Source organism: Vipera berus (genome assembly GCF_964194415.1).
Source record: "Vipera berus genome assembly, chromosome: 3".
NCBI lineage: Eukaryota > Metazoa > Chordata > Lepidosauria > Squamata > Viperidae > Vipera > Vipera berus.
Window position 1 is genome coordinate 49284319 of NC_138204.1, and position 13893 is coordinate 49298211.

The window sequence follows — 13893 nt, forward strand, 5'->3', positions numbered from 1 at the left end:
ATGGTTTCTCCTGTTACGGGCGCTCCTCCTGCCTTGCCCGGCGCCTTCCCGAGGCTCCCTTTTCCTCTTCGTCGCCTTCAGACGTTGTCAGACAGGTGGCCAAGAGGGGGGAGTATTGGGGCAGACAACGTTTTAAGGGAGAACTCAAATTGCCTTCCCGCCCAGAGCTATCCTTCAAAAATGGAATGATCTGGTCTTCTTTATTGGTACAGTCGTCTGTCTAACTAACCCAAGGGTAGGCAACCTTGGCTCTTTTATGACTTGTGGACTTCAACTCCCAGAATTCCTCAGCCAGTGTTGCTGGCTGAGGAATTCTGGGAGTTGAAGTCCACAAGTCATAAAAAGGCCAAGTTTGGAGACCCCTGTGTTAGGTGAATCTGGTTTCTCCCATTGACTCTGTCAGAAGCCAGCTGGGAAGCTTATAAATGGTGATCACATAACCCCAGGACAGTGTAACTATCATAACCATGTGCCAGTTGTCAAGCACCCAAATTTTGATCATTTGACCATGGAAAGGATGCAATGGTCATAAATGTGAAAACTGGTCATCACTTTTTCCAGTGCTGATGTAACTTCAAACGGTCACTAAACAAATGGTTCTAAGTCAGTGACTACCTGTATTCTAATTATACATTGATGTGACAATATGGTTCCATCTGCTCTGTTTGTGTGAAATGTACTGTACATTTCAGAGCAGTTCGGAGATGTATGTCCATGATTATGATTACACTGTTTGGTGCCGAGGAAAGCGCCACCAGGCACACCATCCCAGGTTTCACATGAATGATTCAGTTTGGCCTAAGTTGACGATAGTCATCTGTCTTAGAAAAGCGTACGATGGCCATTTGTTTCCTAATCCCTTTTTCTGCTAATTTCTGCAATCTGGCTTCAGCACAGAAAAAAAATTGAATTTTTCGTGGTCTTTAGAAACTGATGGGATAGTCAATGACATTTTAAAATCTTGTGTTTTCCATTAGAAACAAGATGCCTAATCCTAAAGAGACTACTTCAAGTGACTGCAGTGACTCTCAGACCACGGATTGCAGTTCCAGAAAACCAAGGGAGCATGAAGAAACCCAGGGTGGAGACATTCCTAAACTCTGTCCACCTAATATCCCATCTTGTATGTGTAATTTGGACTGAATGCTAGAAAAATCAAATATCATTAATAGTTATGGCAAAATAGCATGCTACCCCCTCAAATGGTTTCAGATTCACAATTAGTGGTTCAAGTAATGCTTTAATTAATAAACCCGGATTAGACTGCAGTGCACAAAGACATTTCCAAGATAAATAATAAAAAAATGGCCCAGTTTTTTTATTTAAAAACTTTATTTAATGAAATTAGGTTTCTTCATGCAATTTTTCAGAAAGTGGTACATGTGCAAATTATCCACTTTTCAAACTCCAAGCACAGCAAACTGATTATTACTTTTTTAATATTTTCATTAGGTGAAAAATCTTAGCATAAAATAAAGAATCTAAATCTAGGTTAGAATATACAGATTCTGTATTAAAATAATTTCATTTGAAGAAACTTATATTAAATGTATCTGCCCATTCTGGCAATTCTCAAAATTTGCAGGAAAAGATTGTCCCATCCCTGCTATTTGTATAATTGGTTTTGTCCAGTTTTAGATTTTGAAACATGTTTGTTCTATCCTTGGATCTTAAATCTTTGGTTCTAGACAAGTACTATCAATTCTGAGTGGTAGCAACATTCTTATATAATTTGTTGTTCTTTGGAGAACTTTGTAATGGCTTTCTGTGAGGTTTATGATTGTGATGTTAGAAATACTTAGAAATTACTAATAACATGTTTTAAACTGGAATATTTTAATTCATGCTTATACAATTATCATTCCTCAGAGTACCACAGACAAGAAAAAACTTTTGTTTGCTTGTTTAGAAGTGGAAAGGATGAGCAGAGTTTGCATTAAAAATGATATATTGTTTAATTATAAGTAGTACATTTCTTTAAAAACATTCCTGATACCTTTGGTGGGCCAAGTAAGCACCATTCTATTTTATTTTTATATAGCCAATTCTCCCCAAATTCATTCTATCTCAGAGCTCATGGAAACAGCCAATGAAGTCTCAAAAATGACAATAGCCCATGAAATCGTTGTCAACCATGACTTCAAACTGCAAGAAGTGAATTTATCACCAAACAGGTATGTTTTATTTTCTCTGTGTTCTCAAAAGGTTTTCAGTTAATTTTGCATAAAGTTATATTTTTAACTGATTACATGCCATCAAGTTGTCAACTCTTAGCAGCCATACAGATAGATTTTCTCCATGATAATCTTTCTCTAACTTGGCTTTTCAGGTTTGCTAACAGTGCATTCATTATCCTTGTAACTGAGTCCTGTAGGTGGTTGTCTTCTTTTCTTTCCTTCTATCTTTTCCAGAGATTTTCTCCATGATGATTTTTTTCTAAGTTGGCTTTTCAGGTTTTCTAAAAGTGTATTCACCACCCCTGTAAGTGGATCCTATAGGTGATTGTCCTCTTCTTCTCTTTCCTTCTATCTTTTCCAGCATTAGAATCTTCCCAATAGAACTAGGTCTTCATATAATAGTTGGGGGGAAAAGTCTGCTGTTTGTCATTCTTAACGAATATGGCTGAATACGATTTTCATTCAACCTTTTGTTAGTATCTAGGTTACTTTATTGCCAAATAAGCAATTGTTTTTTGTTAATTGAATGATATTAAGCTGAGTTTGGCTACTTTTTTTAAAAAAAAACTTGAGTTGCGTAACCAAGAGGTAGTCAGACCACTTGGTGATTGAAAAATTACAAATAGGCTTCATAAATAATTTTAATAAAAGTTGTAAGATTATGATTAAGAGGCAGGAGATTGACATTTAGTATAAAGACTGAAAGTGGGAAAGTTGAAACTGTTGGTTAAATATTGATGATGTAGATTATTTTTGTATTGCTCTTTGATTATGTGGTGATACATATCTGTTTATATTTGCATGATTCAGAGAATTGATTTTTAATAAATCTGTAGGTGCACTTTATAGACCACTCTCAGTCAAGATGTGTAGCATAGTATTAGCTCTTACTCCGTCTTCTCAAGACATAATAACAAACCATCTAAGGATGTGCAAACTCTACCATTCCTGGAATGGAATATTTTGGAGAATTCAACATGTGCCTTTTTCCCCCCCAAACCATACCGATCTGGAATGGTGGCTTAGAATTCCCCTAGTACAGAGAAATTTCTTTTTATGATCTTTTGGGACTTATAGTTCTCTCAAACAGCCAGACAGTATTCCCCAGAATACGGTTTTAAGGCTGTCTGGAGGAAAATTTGAACATAATGGTATTCTGTGTTATATGTTCCCAAAATATGTTTTATGTGTGCCTAATCTTTATCTTTCATAGGACTGTTTAATGAGATCTACTATTTCCTTACAGTATTGATTGGAGTGAGAAAGAATATTTATCTAGGGGTGAAAAGTTATATGAAACTTGGCCTCCAGACAATATTGTAGGTAGAAAAAATATTAACAGATGGCTACTTTTATCTCACTACAGTTTAGAAAGCAGAGTGAAAGAAACAGTGCACAAAGCTTTTTGGGATAATCTGAAAGAACAACTCTCCAAAGTGCCACCAGACTATTCTCACACTATCAAGCTACTTCAAGAAATCAAAGAAGTAAATTTTAAAGGGGAGTGGGAATGTCATTATTCATATCTAACAGACTAATTTTTGTGATAAAAAACTATTGCAGGTACAGATAGTTCTCAACTTACAACCATTCATTTAGTGACTGAAGTTACAATAGACTGAAAAAAGAGACTTAAGACCGTTTTTCACATTTATGATCATTTGATCATAGTCAAGTGATCAAAATCTGGGTGCTTGGCAACTGGCATGTATTCATGACAGTTCCTGGGTCATGTGATCACCATTTCTAACCTTCCCAGCGAACTTCTAACAAACAAAGTCAATAGGGAAAGCCAGATTCACTTAATGACCACATGATTCACTTAATAACTACAGCGATTCACTTCACAACTGTGGTTGTAAGTTCTTTAGCAATTGTATTGGATGACAACTGTTCATAAATACTGTGGTATAAATGGTAATAAACAATAGTAAAAAATCATTTTCTTATCAATGCACCCCCCAAAAAATTTCTGTACCTGGTAACAGTGCACCTTGTAGTCAAAGTAACACTGGCATTGCTGAACATGAGAACTTTATCTGAGTGAGATGGCAACATCCAGCAATCTTTGTAGCATCTCTTTCAAGCACATGGTTTGTTTAGTGACCATGTAGCTTAGCAACGATTTTGCTGGAAACATTTGCAAGGACTACCTGTAATTTAGCACTTGTACCTTCTCCCCTAAAAGCCTTGAAGTTAGTGCTGCCCCTTCAGCAAAGGCAGCAGTGAATTGTAGGACTTTTCAAAAAGACTTAACTATGTGTGTGTTTTTTTAAAGAAATAATGATTTTTTTGGTAGTAAAACATTTAATGACTGGTCATTTGCCTAACATAAAATGGAAGTTAGTATCGGCCTCTTTCCAACTGCAAAATCTTTGAGGATAACTTTGTTCCACGTTTATTTGCCACTTTATTGAAACCTGCATGGAGAATAAGGATACAATTAAGTAGAGATACTTCTCTGCTTAGCTATGTGTAAAATCAAGTTAACTTAGAAAGAAATTAATTCAAATAAATTCTTTTTTTAAGATATTGCTATACCTAAAACTATTACATGTGAAATGAAAAATAATGTCTTCAATTCCATAACTTTAATTTAAATACGGTAGGACTATTTTAGTGAAACAGGAAAATAATTCTTGAAATGAGTTCTTTTATTACAGATCTTTATGCTCCAAATAATCACTGTCATTCATCATACATCTGTCAGTGATTGACTAGCTTCTTATAGTTGTCACAAAATAACTTCATAGTTTGTCTTTTTCAACCAGGCTCCAATAATCCTTTCCGCCGCTTCTTTTGCGTTAAACAGATGCCCACAAAATTAGTCTTTAAATTTTGAGAAAAGATGGAAGTTACATGGTACCCTGACTCAACTTAGTTCCCAGTTAGATCATGGGGTATATGGTGGGTGGAGACAGAAAGTGAGATCCAACTAATTTCAAAGCCTTTTACGTTTACGTTTACGTTTTATTAAATTTTTATACCGCCCTTCTCCCGAAGGACTCAGGGCGGTGAACAGGGCATATAATAAAAATACAAAAATACAAAAGTTAAAATAGAATTAAATTAATGCCCAAAATAAAACAATAAAATATACAAATATTTAAAACCCTAAATTAACTCCCCATCAGGCCAGGCCAGCTTGTTCGAATAAGTGGGTCTTTAACCCGCGCCGGAAGGAGCGGAGATCCGGTGCCATCCGGAGCTCAACCGGCAGTTGATTCCACAAAGCCGGGGCGCCCACAGAGAAGGCCCTCCCCCTGGGGGCCACCAGCCGGCATTCTCTGACCGGAGGCACCCTGAGGAGGCCCTCTCTGTGGGAACGCACAGGGCGGAGGGGAGTTGACGCCGGCAGCAGGTGATCCCCGAGGTATTCCGAGGTATTTTAGATGGCTTGTGAGGTATGAGGCCTTCTATTATCATGCTGCAGAAAAAAATCTTTGTGTTTTTGAATCCTGCTGAACTATAGTTCAAAGAAATAGTTCAAAGAAATAGATATGAATCTGCCGCAAAAAACCATGAAATTTCCTGCAAAAGCCTGTGTTTTGATTTTTTTTTGAACTGAACTGTTGTGATGATATTCCATAGACTGATACTTTGTTTCTTGGTGAGCCCTTGTTTCATCAGTTGACAGGATGCTGTGAAATTCTGCACCTTCATTCTCATAGTATGACGACCACTGCTGGCAAATTTCAACTCTTGAAGCTTTTATCTTTGAGTCAGCATCTTGAAATAAGGAAAAACATCAAAATTTGACCTTCCTATTATTGCAAAATATCAAGCTTGATAGTAGTTTACCTTTCAATGATCTGCTGACTGTCCTTAGTTCAGTCATCAACCTTTCTTATGTGAAAATTGTTGCTGTCATAGGTTGTCCATCTCTTGATCACATAAATAAGTCTTCCTGATTCACATGTTTACGGTTTTTGGCCCTGCATTCAACTACTCGTACCAACAAACATCCTGCACTTGGTGATGAATTTCAGTTGGAAAGATCCCTTCAGCTGTCTAAAATTCAATCTGATGATTCACTGTAGGGTCCCATTTCACAGAAATAGTTTTCTCACAGCAACTTTCTGCCAACTAAAATGAAGAGCTTAAAAACATATCAATACTGCCATCTGTTGGTGATTTACAATACTAGAGACATTGTACTATTCATTCAGCCATCACATTTCTATTACAGTAATGTACCTATTGAACTTGAATAGTTAAAATCAGTTTGAGCATTTGCTTTTACAAAGTATTTGTTTCTGTCCTCCATTCTGGTTTATAGAGTCTGCTGTCTTTGCTTCTGCCACGACAAACTCGTTTAAAAAGTCAGATTGAAGAAGCACTAGACATCGAATTGATAAAGCAAGAAGCTGAGCATGGAGCTTTGGATATCCCCAACCTCACTACATACATCTTAGGCACCATGGCAATGCTCTGTGCACCTATCAGAGATGAAGAAATACAAAGTCTGCGAATCATGGCAGACCCAGTTCATTTGCTCAGGTAGGTTTGAGTTTTGAGGAAATATAATCCTATATGAGTCATAGGGTGCATAACCTTGTTATTGTAGTGCAACGATTTTCCTACAACTTTAATTTTATAAAGGAACTTGCAGTTCACCATTTTTCATCTCTATGAGTAAGGAAAAATGCACAGAAATACCTCTTTGTTCAAATCAGACTTTTTACAAAGTCTGAAAGTAAAACAAACATTGACCTTCAGTCTGTTGTTGTTATTCCTAAAGCAAGGCATAGATATAGATTAGGAATTAAATTATTGTGCTATATGCAACAATAGCTGTGGGCCTGGGCCCCTGAATTTTCAATTTCCTATATTGGCACAGTCTGAAAAAAGAAAACAATCTGCTTCCAAGTTTAGCTACTAAAACGAATATACCTATGCTGGATATAGGATTCACGTGGGCTACTTTAAATTTAATTTATCTATTTATTTAAATGTATTGGCTGCTCAACTTCAATCAAAGGTATGGAATTTGTAGCCAGATTCACATTTATATTTCACCAGGAGGATTGGGTGATATGCAGTGAGACTTAACAGAATAACTTAAGGCTCATTCCCAACATTATTCATGCAATAGACAAAAGAAAATTAGCTTATCCTGCTTGTCTGATAAAAAGAAAATAGACACCATGAATCAGCAGGTTGGAACAGCATTTTCTTTTCTAATCCAGTGACAGAAGAAAAGCATTTTAGCCGGTATTTGAGAAAGAAACAGAGGTTAGTTTTTGGATAAGAATGTCAGATGAGCTGCCTTTATTACAGAGAATCTCCATCTCTGATATAAACGTTTAGAATTTAGGATACAATTTATAATCTAATTATCTATAATCTTTACATAATTTAGAATACAATTTTAAATCTAAGCTTGATTCCTTATTGCTAGAAAAGGGGATTTAATTACAATGCAAAATGATTTGCAAAATGATTTAATTACAATCTAAATGATCTTGTTACTTATGACAGAGAGATTTTCCGAGTTCTGAACCTAATGAAAATGGATATGGCTAACTTTACCATACAAAGCCTTCGACCCCATCTCTTGGAGCACTCTGTACAATACGAAAGGAAAAAATTTCAGGAACTCCTGAACAAACTACCAGGCAGGTATCAAAAGAGTGAGCAATGGACATTTGCTAGATCATTTTTCTAAGCTAATAACTCACAGAGCAAAACCCTATAAGCCTTTGTCAATGTTTACTCATTGACAAATACAACAAGGATATTACCGTTTTAAGAAATACATAACAGGATATTTAGAGTCCTATCTTCTATTACGTCCTCAAGTTACTTTATGGAGCTTGAGAGGCTACTGTGAGTTTGTATGTTTCTTGCTTCTATCAGTTGGGTAAACTTCAGAAGTTCTAAAGATAATTTCATAAGGAATAACCAGAAAAAGCTAGTTTTTCTGAAATCAGAAACAAATTGATAAATTGAATTGTTAAACTTGATTAATTAAAAATACAGTTAAGATATAATGCTAAGAGTATATCTTCACAAATTAGAAATGAAAATTACTAATATATGAGAAATCATGGAGTGCACTGGGTGTATAAAAAAAATCAGCATCTATCCAAAAAAGTAAGGAAAGAAAAATTACAAAAAAACCTGTTTCTTTTCCAAATTATCCATCACTGCAGACAGTCTAGCTTATACAACTGACTGGCTACGCAAGGCAGTAACCGAAGTATCAAATTCTGATTTGCGTCCTTCTTCATCCACCTCTGGAACCAAAGGACCACCTGTTTCTACTTGTCCCATGTCCACTGGAAAAGTCTCATTTATTCATAGTCCTACAGCTGTGTTAAATCAAGCATACATGGATTTGCTGGACTGGGAGCCTGGAAGAGAACACTATCCTGAGGTAAAAAGTTCTTTTTAAAAACAATTCTTTCTCAAAGCTAGGAATGATTATAAAAAACAGTTAGGGAAGCGAAATCTTAATCCAGCAAAGTACAACTCTAATATTTATATGCTAGAAATGTCCACACAACAGCTAAATGGTTATGAGGGAAGTTCACGCATGCACTGGTATCCAGGAATTTCAGCATGATGGTCCAATGAAGAGCACTGGATAAGAATATATGGGAAGGGAAAGAACAAACCAGCTATTGTGGGATCATGCTACAGATTGGCAACCCTGACAGGACATCTAAATATTGTTTTCTGGACCAGATTATAAAACTTTCAGGAAAGACACAATCCTAATGGACACAATCACAATGGAAGACTATAACTATATGGATATTTACTGGAAAAAACTTAGTCAATGTCTAGATTTTCAAAATTCTTCAGTTTCATTTTCCATAGGGTATTGTCTGTCCTAGATCTGATCCTAACCAATAGGGAAGAATTAGCTTTAAAAACTTAATTATTTAAAAAAAATCTTTTTAAAAAATCAAAAATCCCAGGTTGCATAAACAGAACTATAGTGTCAACATTAGAAAACAAAATTGTTCCCTATAAATTCTGAATTGGTTGGACCTCATTTTTGAATATTACATCCAGTTCTGGGCCCTGGACAGCAACCAATAACGAATTCTCCTTTCCTGAAAGTGTTTAAACATGCTAGAGGTTCATCTGTCAGGGATGCTGAAAATTGGATTCCTGCACTGGACAGGGGCTTGGATTCAGGGATCTCCAAGATTTCTTTCAGCCTCCACTTTTTGTGATTTTATGAATATTCTTTCTTTGTAGACTATGTTGATGGACAAAGCACGTTTGCATGCTCTACAAGTAGAAGTGAATCAGCTAGTCATTATTGCTTCAGTCTTATTAGTGAGCAGCAATATATGTGGAAATGAGTTATTCAGTTCACCAGGATGTGGCAGTAGGCTGAAAAGAGTAATAAAAGCTCTTCTGGAAGGTCTCCCTGATATAAGGCAAGCTATACTAATCCCAATATTTTCTGAAGACAGGAACAACTTTTCCTAGCCTGCTCTCTCGCAGGTTATAATGAACTAAAATCTTGATACTCTATAGAGAAGGGTAAGGGATGCGGTGGCTCAGTGGGTTAGGATGCTGAGCCTGTCGATCAGGTCGGCAGTTTGGCGGGTCGAATCCCGAGTGCCGTGTAACAGAGTGAGCGCCTGTTACTCGTACCAGCTTCTGCTAACCTAGCAGTTCGAAAGCACGTACAAATGCAAGTAGAAAAATAGGGACCACTACGGTGGGAAGGTAACAGCGTTCCTTGCGCCTTTGGCATCTAGTCATGCCGGCCACATGACCACAGAGACGTCCTCGGACAAGCGCTGGCTCTTCGGCTTTGAAATGGAGATGAGCACCGGCCCCTAGAGTCGTTAACGACTAGCACACATGTGCGGGGGAACCTTTACCTTTATAGAGAAGGGTAGACAAGGCTGGCAAACAAGGCAGCCTACAAGACTAGAATTGATCAGGCGAACATCCATTACACACTATTTATGGAATCAATATGGTACCAAAGCAAAGCTTGCTGAACAAACCATTATGGCCTGGTTTGTATACAATGCTAGCTTACTTGCCTACCTAAATCTTGTCCACTAACCTATGCTAACTGCAAAGAGATCAGTGTATAATTTTAAGATTGTTTCCTGCAATTATTTGAGAATAATGAATAGGCTACATTTTTTTGGATTGGGGGAAAGCCACATTTAGCTTGGAAACCTCTCCCTTTCCCCTCAGCTCAGGAAATCTGGGAGTTGAAGTCCATGAGTCATAAAAGAGCCAAGGTTGCCTACCTCTGCCCTAAACAATCACCTTTATAAATATTGCTGCATTCTTGGTGCTAAAAGTCATTTTTCCCCACTATTGGGTTGATAGAAATGGCTATAAATAAGCACACAAATTAAACCAAAACTCACTATATAACAAAAATAAAAGTTTAGTGTTACTTCTGGCCATTTATGCTCTGTGCTTTATTGTAACTTTCTCTCTGATTTATCACCACCATAACTGAGGTTTACAACGTTCATCAGTTTAAAATAATGTTTTCTGTATATGAAGAAATGAAATCTAATATACACAGTATGGTAACATATAATACAAATGTATAAATTAAAGACTTTCTGTAAAAAATCTGTTTTTAATAATTGATGTAAAGGTGACAAGTGTAGGGGTAGACCAAATTCTGGAAGGGAAGGCTATGCTAAAGTGCAGACACTCCTGTTAAAAAGCAGAAACATTTCCAAGACTCTCCCTCCTTTGCCTGCAACAGGTGGAACTCTAGCAGGTTCTTTGGGAAGAAATGCATCAGATGGTCAAGTCTGCTACGCAGCAGCAGTCCCATCCATCTTTATGGAGTAATGAAGACATATCTTAAAGGGCGTTCATTGGAGAAGCAACAATTTGAATTTTGGAAACTTGCATTAATTATATACATACAGTATCTCCCTCCACAAGACTGGAACAAATACGTTAACTCCAATTAATTCGTTGTTGCCCAATCTTGTTTCACGTTTTGTCACAAACATATTTTTGAGAAAGTATACCAAACTGATTTGCCTTCATTGTCGGACTTTAGGAATCTTTCCCTTCATTGAAGTTTCAATTGTCATAGTAACATGCTTGTTATCATTGTATGGTTAGATCAGAAAATGTGTTAGTGGATATCAGCAATCAAATACACATGGAAGTAAACACCATACTTCATCAGTTGGGTTACCCTGCTCTCAGTACTGATAAGGCTGCTTCACTCAAAGGCCAGCTTAGGAGCCTTGGAGATAAAGACAATGCTGTACGGGTTCTAATTGGTAAGTTATTCAAGTTTGGCTTGATGCAAGGTTTTCTATTTGGGTGTGTAAAGTGATGAATTTGAACACCAAACTCTGAATCATGAATGCCATTCATAAAATATAGGGTCAATTTGTGGACTATTTGGTATAGAACGAGGGTAGGCAACCTTGGCTCTTTTATGACTTGTGGACTTCAACTCCCAGAATTCCTGAGCCAGCCATGGCTGGCTCAGGAATTCTGGGAGTTGAAGTCCACGAGTCATAAAAGAGCCAAGGTTGCCTACCCCTGGTATAAAAGAAAGTTTTTAGAATACTCAAACTTCTTTGAAAACAGTTTTGCATTTATTTCCCCAAGAAGCAGCAGTTTGAGTGCCATTTTTAATACAAATTCCCAGAGCAGAGTAAGTATTTAATACTGTCAATATTAGGAATTGTGCCTCTGCCTGGATGGGCTAACTGAAGTACCTTTAATTTTGATTTAAATATTCTTAAATTGAAGCAATGTTTTAATACATTAGTGAAAATCTTAGTAAGATAACAGAATATGTCTCCAACATATAGTGCCTGGCCATTTATAACAAGATAAATTTTCCTTTTATTTCCAATGCAGTCCTTACATTTCTTTTACGATTGGTGTTAATTAAATGTACTACTTGGGATGTAGAATATGTCTAAAAAAATCTTAATAATTTACCAAATGCACAAGCTGTCAGCAGATGAACTTAAATATTCTTGAGTTATAAAATATAATTCAAACATATAAATTGTAATTATTTTTCCATCAGTGTCTTGTACAATCTCAGTTCTTTAAAATGTTACACTTTCCTGAATTTTTCTATATAACTTTGCAGTTATTAATCAGTAAGTGTCTCAAATGGTGAGGCTATACCGTATTTTTCGGACCATAAGACGCACTTTCCCCCCCAAAAGTGAGGGGGAAAACGAGGGTGCGTCTTATGGTCCGAAGGTGATCCGTATGGCCAGCCCCAACCTCCACAAGTGGAAAGCAAGGGAGATTGCCAGGAGCACAAATCGGCACGTGCTGAGAAACGCCGATGTCATGCTCCTGCAATCTCCCTTGCTTGGTTTCAGCTTCCCTTGCTACAAGAGAAAGCAGGCTGAAACGGAGCGAGGGAGATTGCCAGGAACGCAATCAGAACGCATTCTGTTTCAGCTTGCTTTCTCTTGTAGCAAGCTAAACTGAAACCGCGCGAGATCGCGTTCCTGGCAATCTCCCTCGCTCCGTTTCAGCTTGCTTTCTGCAAGAGAAAGCCGGGCTGCAGGGCCGCCTCCGTGGGTACTGCTCTAACACAGACAGGGAAGGACAAAGAGGGAGAGAAGGAAGGAAGGAAGGGACAATGGGAGAGGGAGGGAGGGAGAGAGAGAGAGAGAGAGAAAGAGAGAGAGAAAGATAGGGAGAGAAGGAAAAAGATATAGGGAGAGAAAGGGAGAGAGAGAGAAGGAGAAAGAAAGGAGAGAGAAATAGAGGGAGAGAGAGAGGGAAAAAGGGAGAGAAAGGGAGAGAGGGAGAAATAGAGGGAAAGAGAAAAATAGAGGGGGAGAGAAAGAGGGAGAGAGAAAGAAGGAGAAAGAAAGGGAGGAAATGGAGAGAAAGAGGGAGAAATAGAGGAAAAGAGAAAAATAGAAAGAAGGAAAGGGAGAAAGAAAGAGGGAGGGGGAGAGGGAGAGAAAGAGAAGGAGAGAGAGAAATTAAATTAGTAACATGATTGTTAAGTGAATCTGGTTTCCCCACTAACTTTGCTTGTCAGAAGGTTGCAAAAGGCGATCACATGACCCTGGAACAATGTGACCATCATAAATATGAATCGATTGCCAAGCATCCGAATGTAAATCACATGACCCTGGGGATGCTGCAACGGTCATAAGTGTGAAAAATGGTCATAAGTCGCTTTTTTCAGTACCATTGTAACTTCGAATAGTCACTAAGCGAATTGTAAGTCGAGGACTACTTGTACTTTATCATTTTTTTTTCCTTTTTTGGGGGGGTCAAGTTTTTGACACCTTGCTGGGCGACTGGTGGTACTCGGACATTGCCTTGTCCTAAAAGTGGTACAATGGATGAAAAAGTTGAAAAGCCCTGTTTTAGTATACTGATACTATTTGGTTCAGAATATTTTTTTTCTTGTTTTCCTGCTCTAAAAACTGGGTGCGTCTTATGGTCCGGTGTGTCTTATGGTCCGAAAAATACGGTAATTATAACACTATTTCCAAATCTCTCTTAATTTCAACAGAGCAACGGATCCAGACTTTTCTTAGACACTGTTTGTATCCGGGTGGCCAAAATGCTAAGAATCTATTGCAAGGCCTTACTCCTGTTCAAGAAGAACTACTGGAAATTGGTCAGAGGTTTGGTAGTTTGATTCATCACAACAGACAGGTATTTGGTCCGTACTACTCGGAAATACTGAAGAAATTGCTGCTTCCAGTGGGAAAGTCTGAAACAGGGAAAGTTTCTTGTTAACAACCTA

The 13893-nt window shown here is 37.6% G+C and overlaps 1 protein-coding gene across 1 annotated transcript; it reads left to right on the forward strand.

The window, feature by feature from the left end:
- Window positions 1-704: 704 nt before the first annotated feature.
- TCP11 (t-complex 11) lies at window positions 705-13886 on the forward strand (the record flags this gene model as incomplete). Its single annotated transcript, XM_081325459.1, has 10 exons — window positions 705-832; window positions 978-1123; window positions 2042-2174; window positions 3544-3664; window positions 6457-6677; window positions 7659-7799; window positions 8337-8556; window positions 9390-9574; window positions 11259-11422; window positions 13657-13886. 10 exons carry the CDS (start codon window positions 705-707, stop codon window positions 13884-13886), a joined length of 1689 nt encoding a protein of 562 aa, XP_081181585.1.
- Between the last annotated feature and the right edge of the window lie 7 nt (window positions 13887-13893).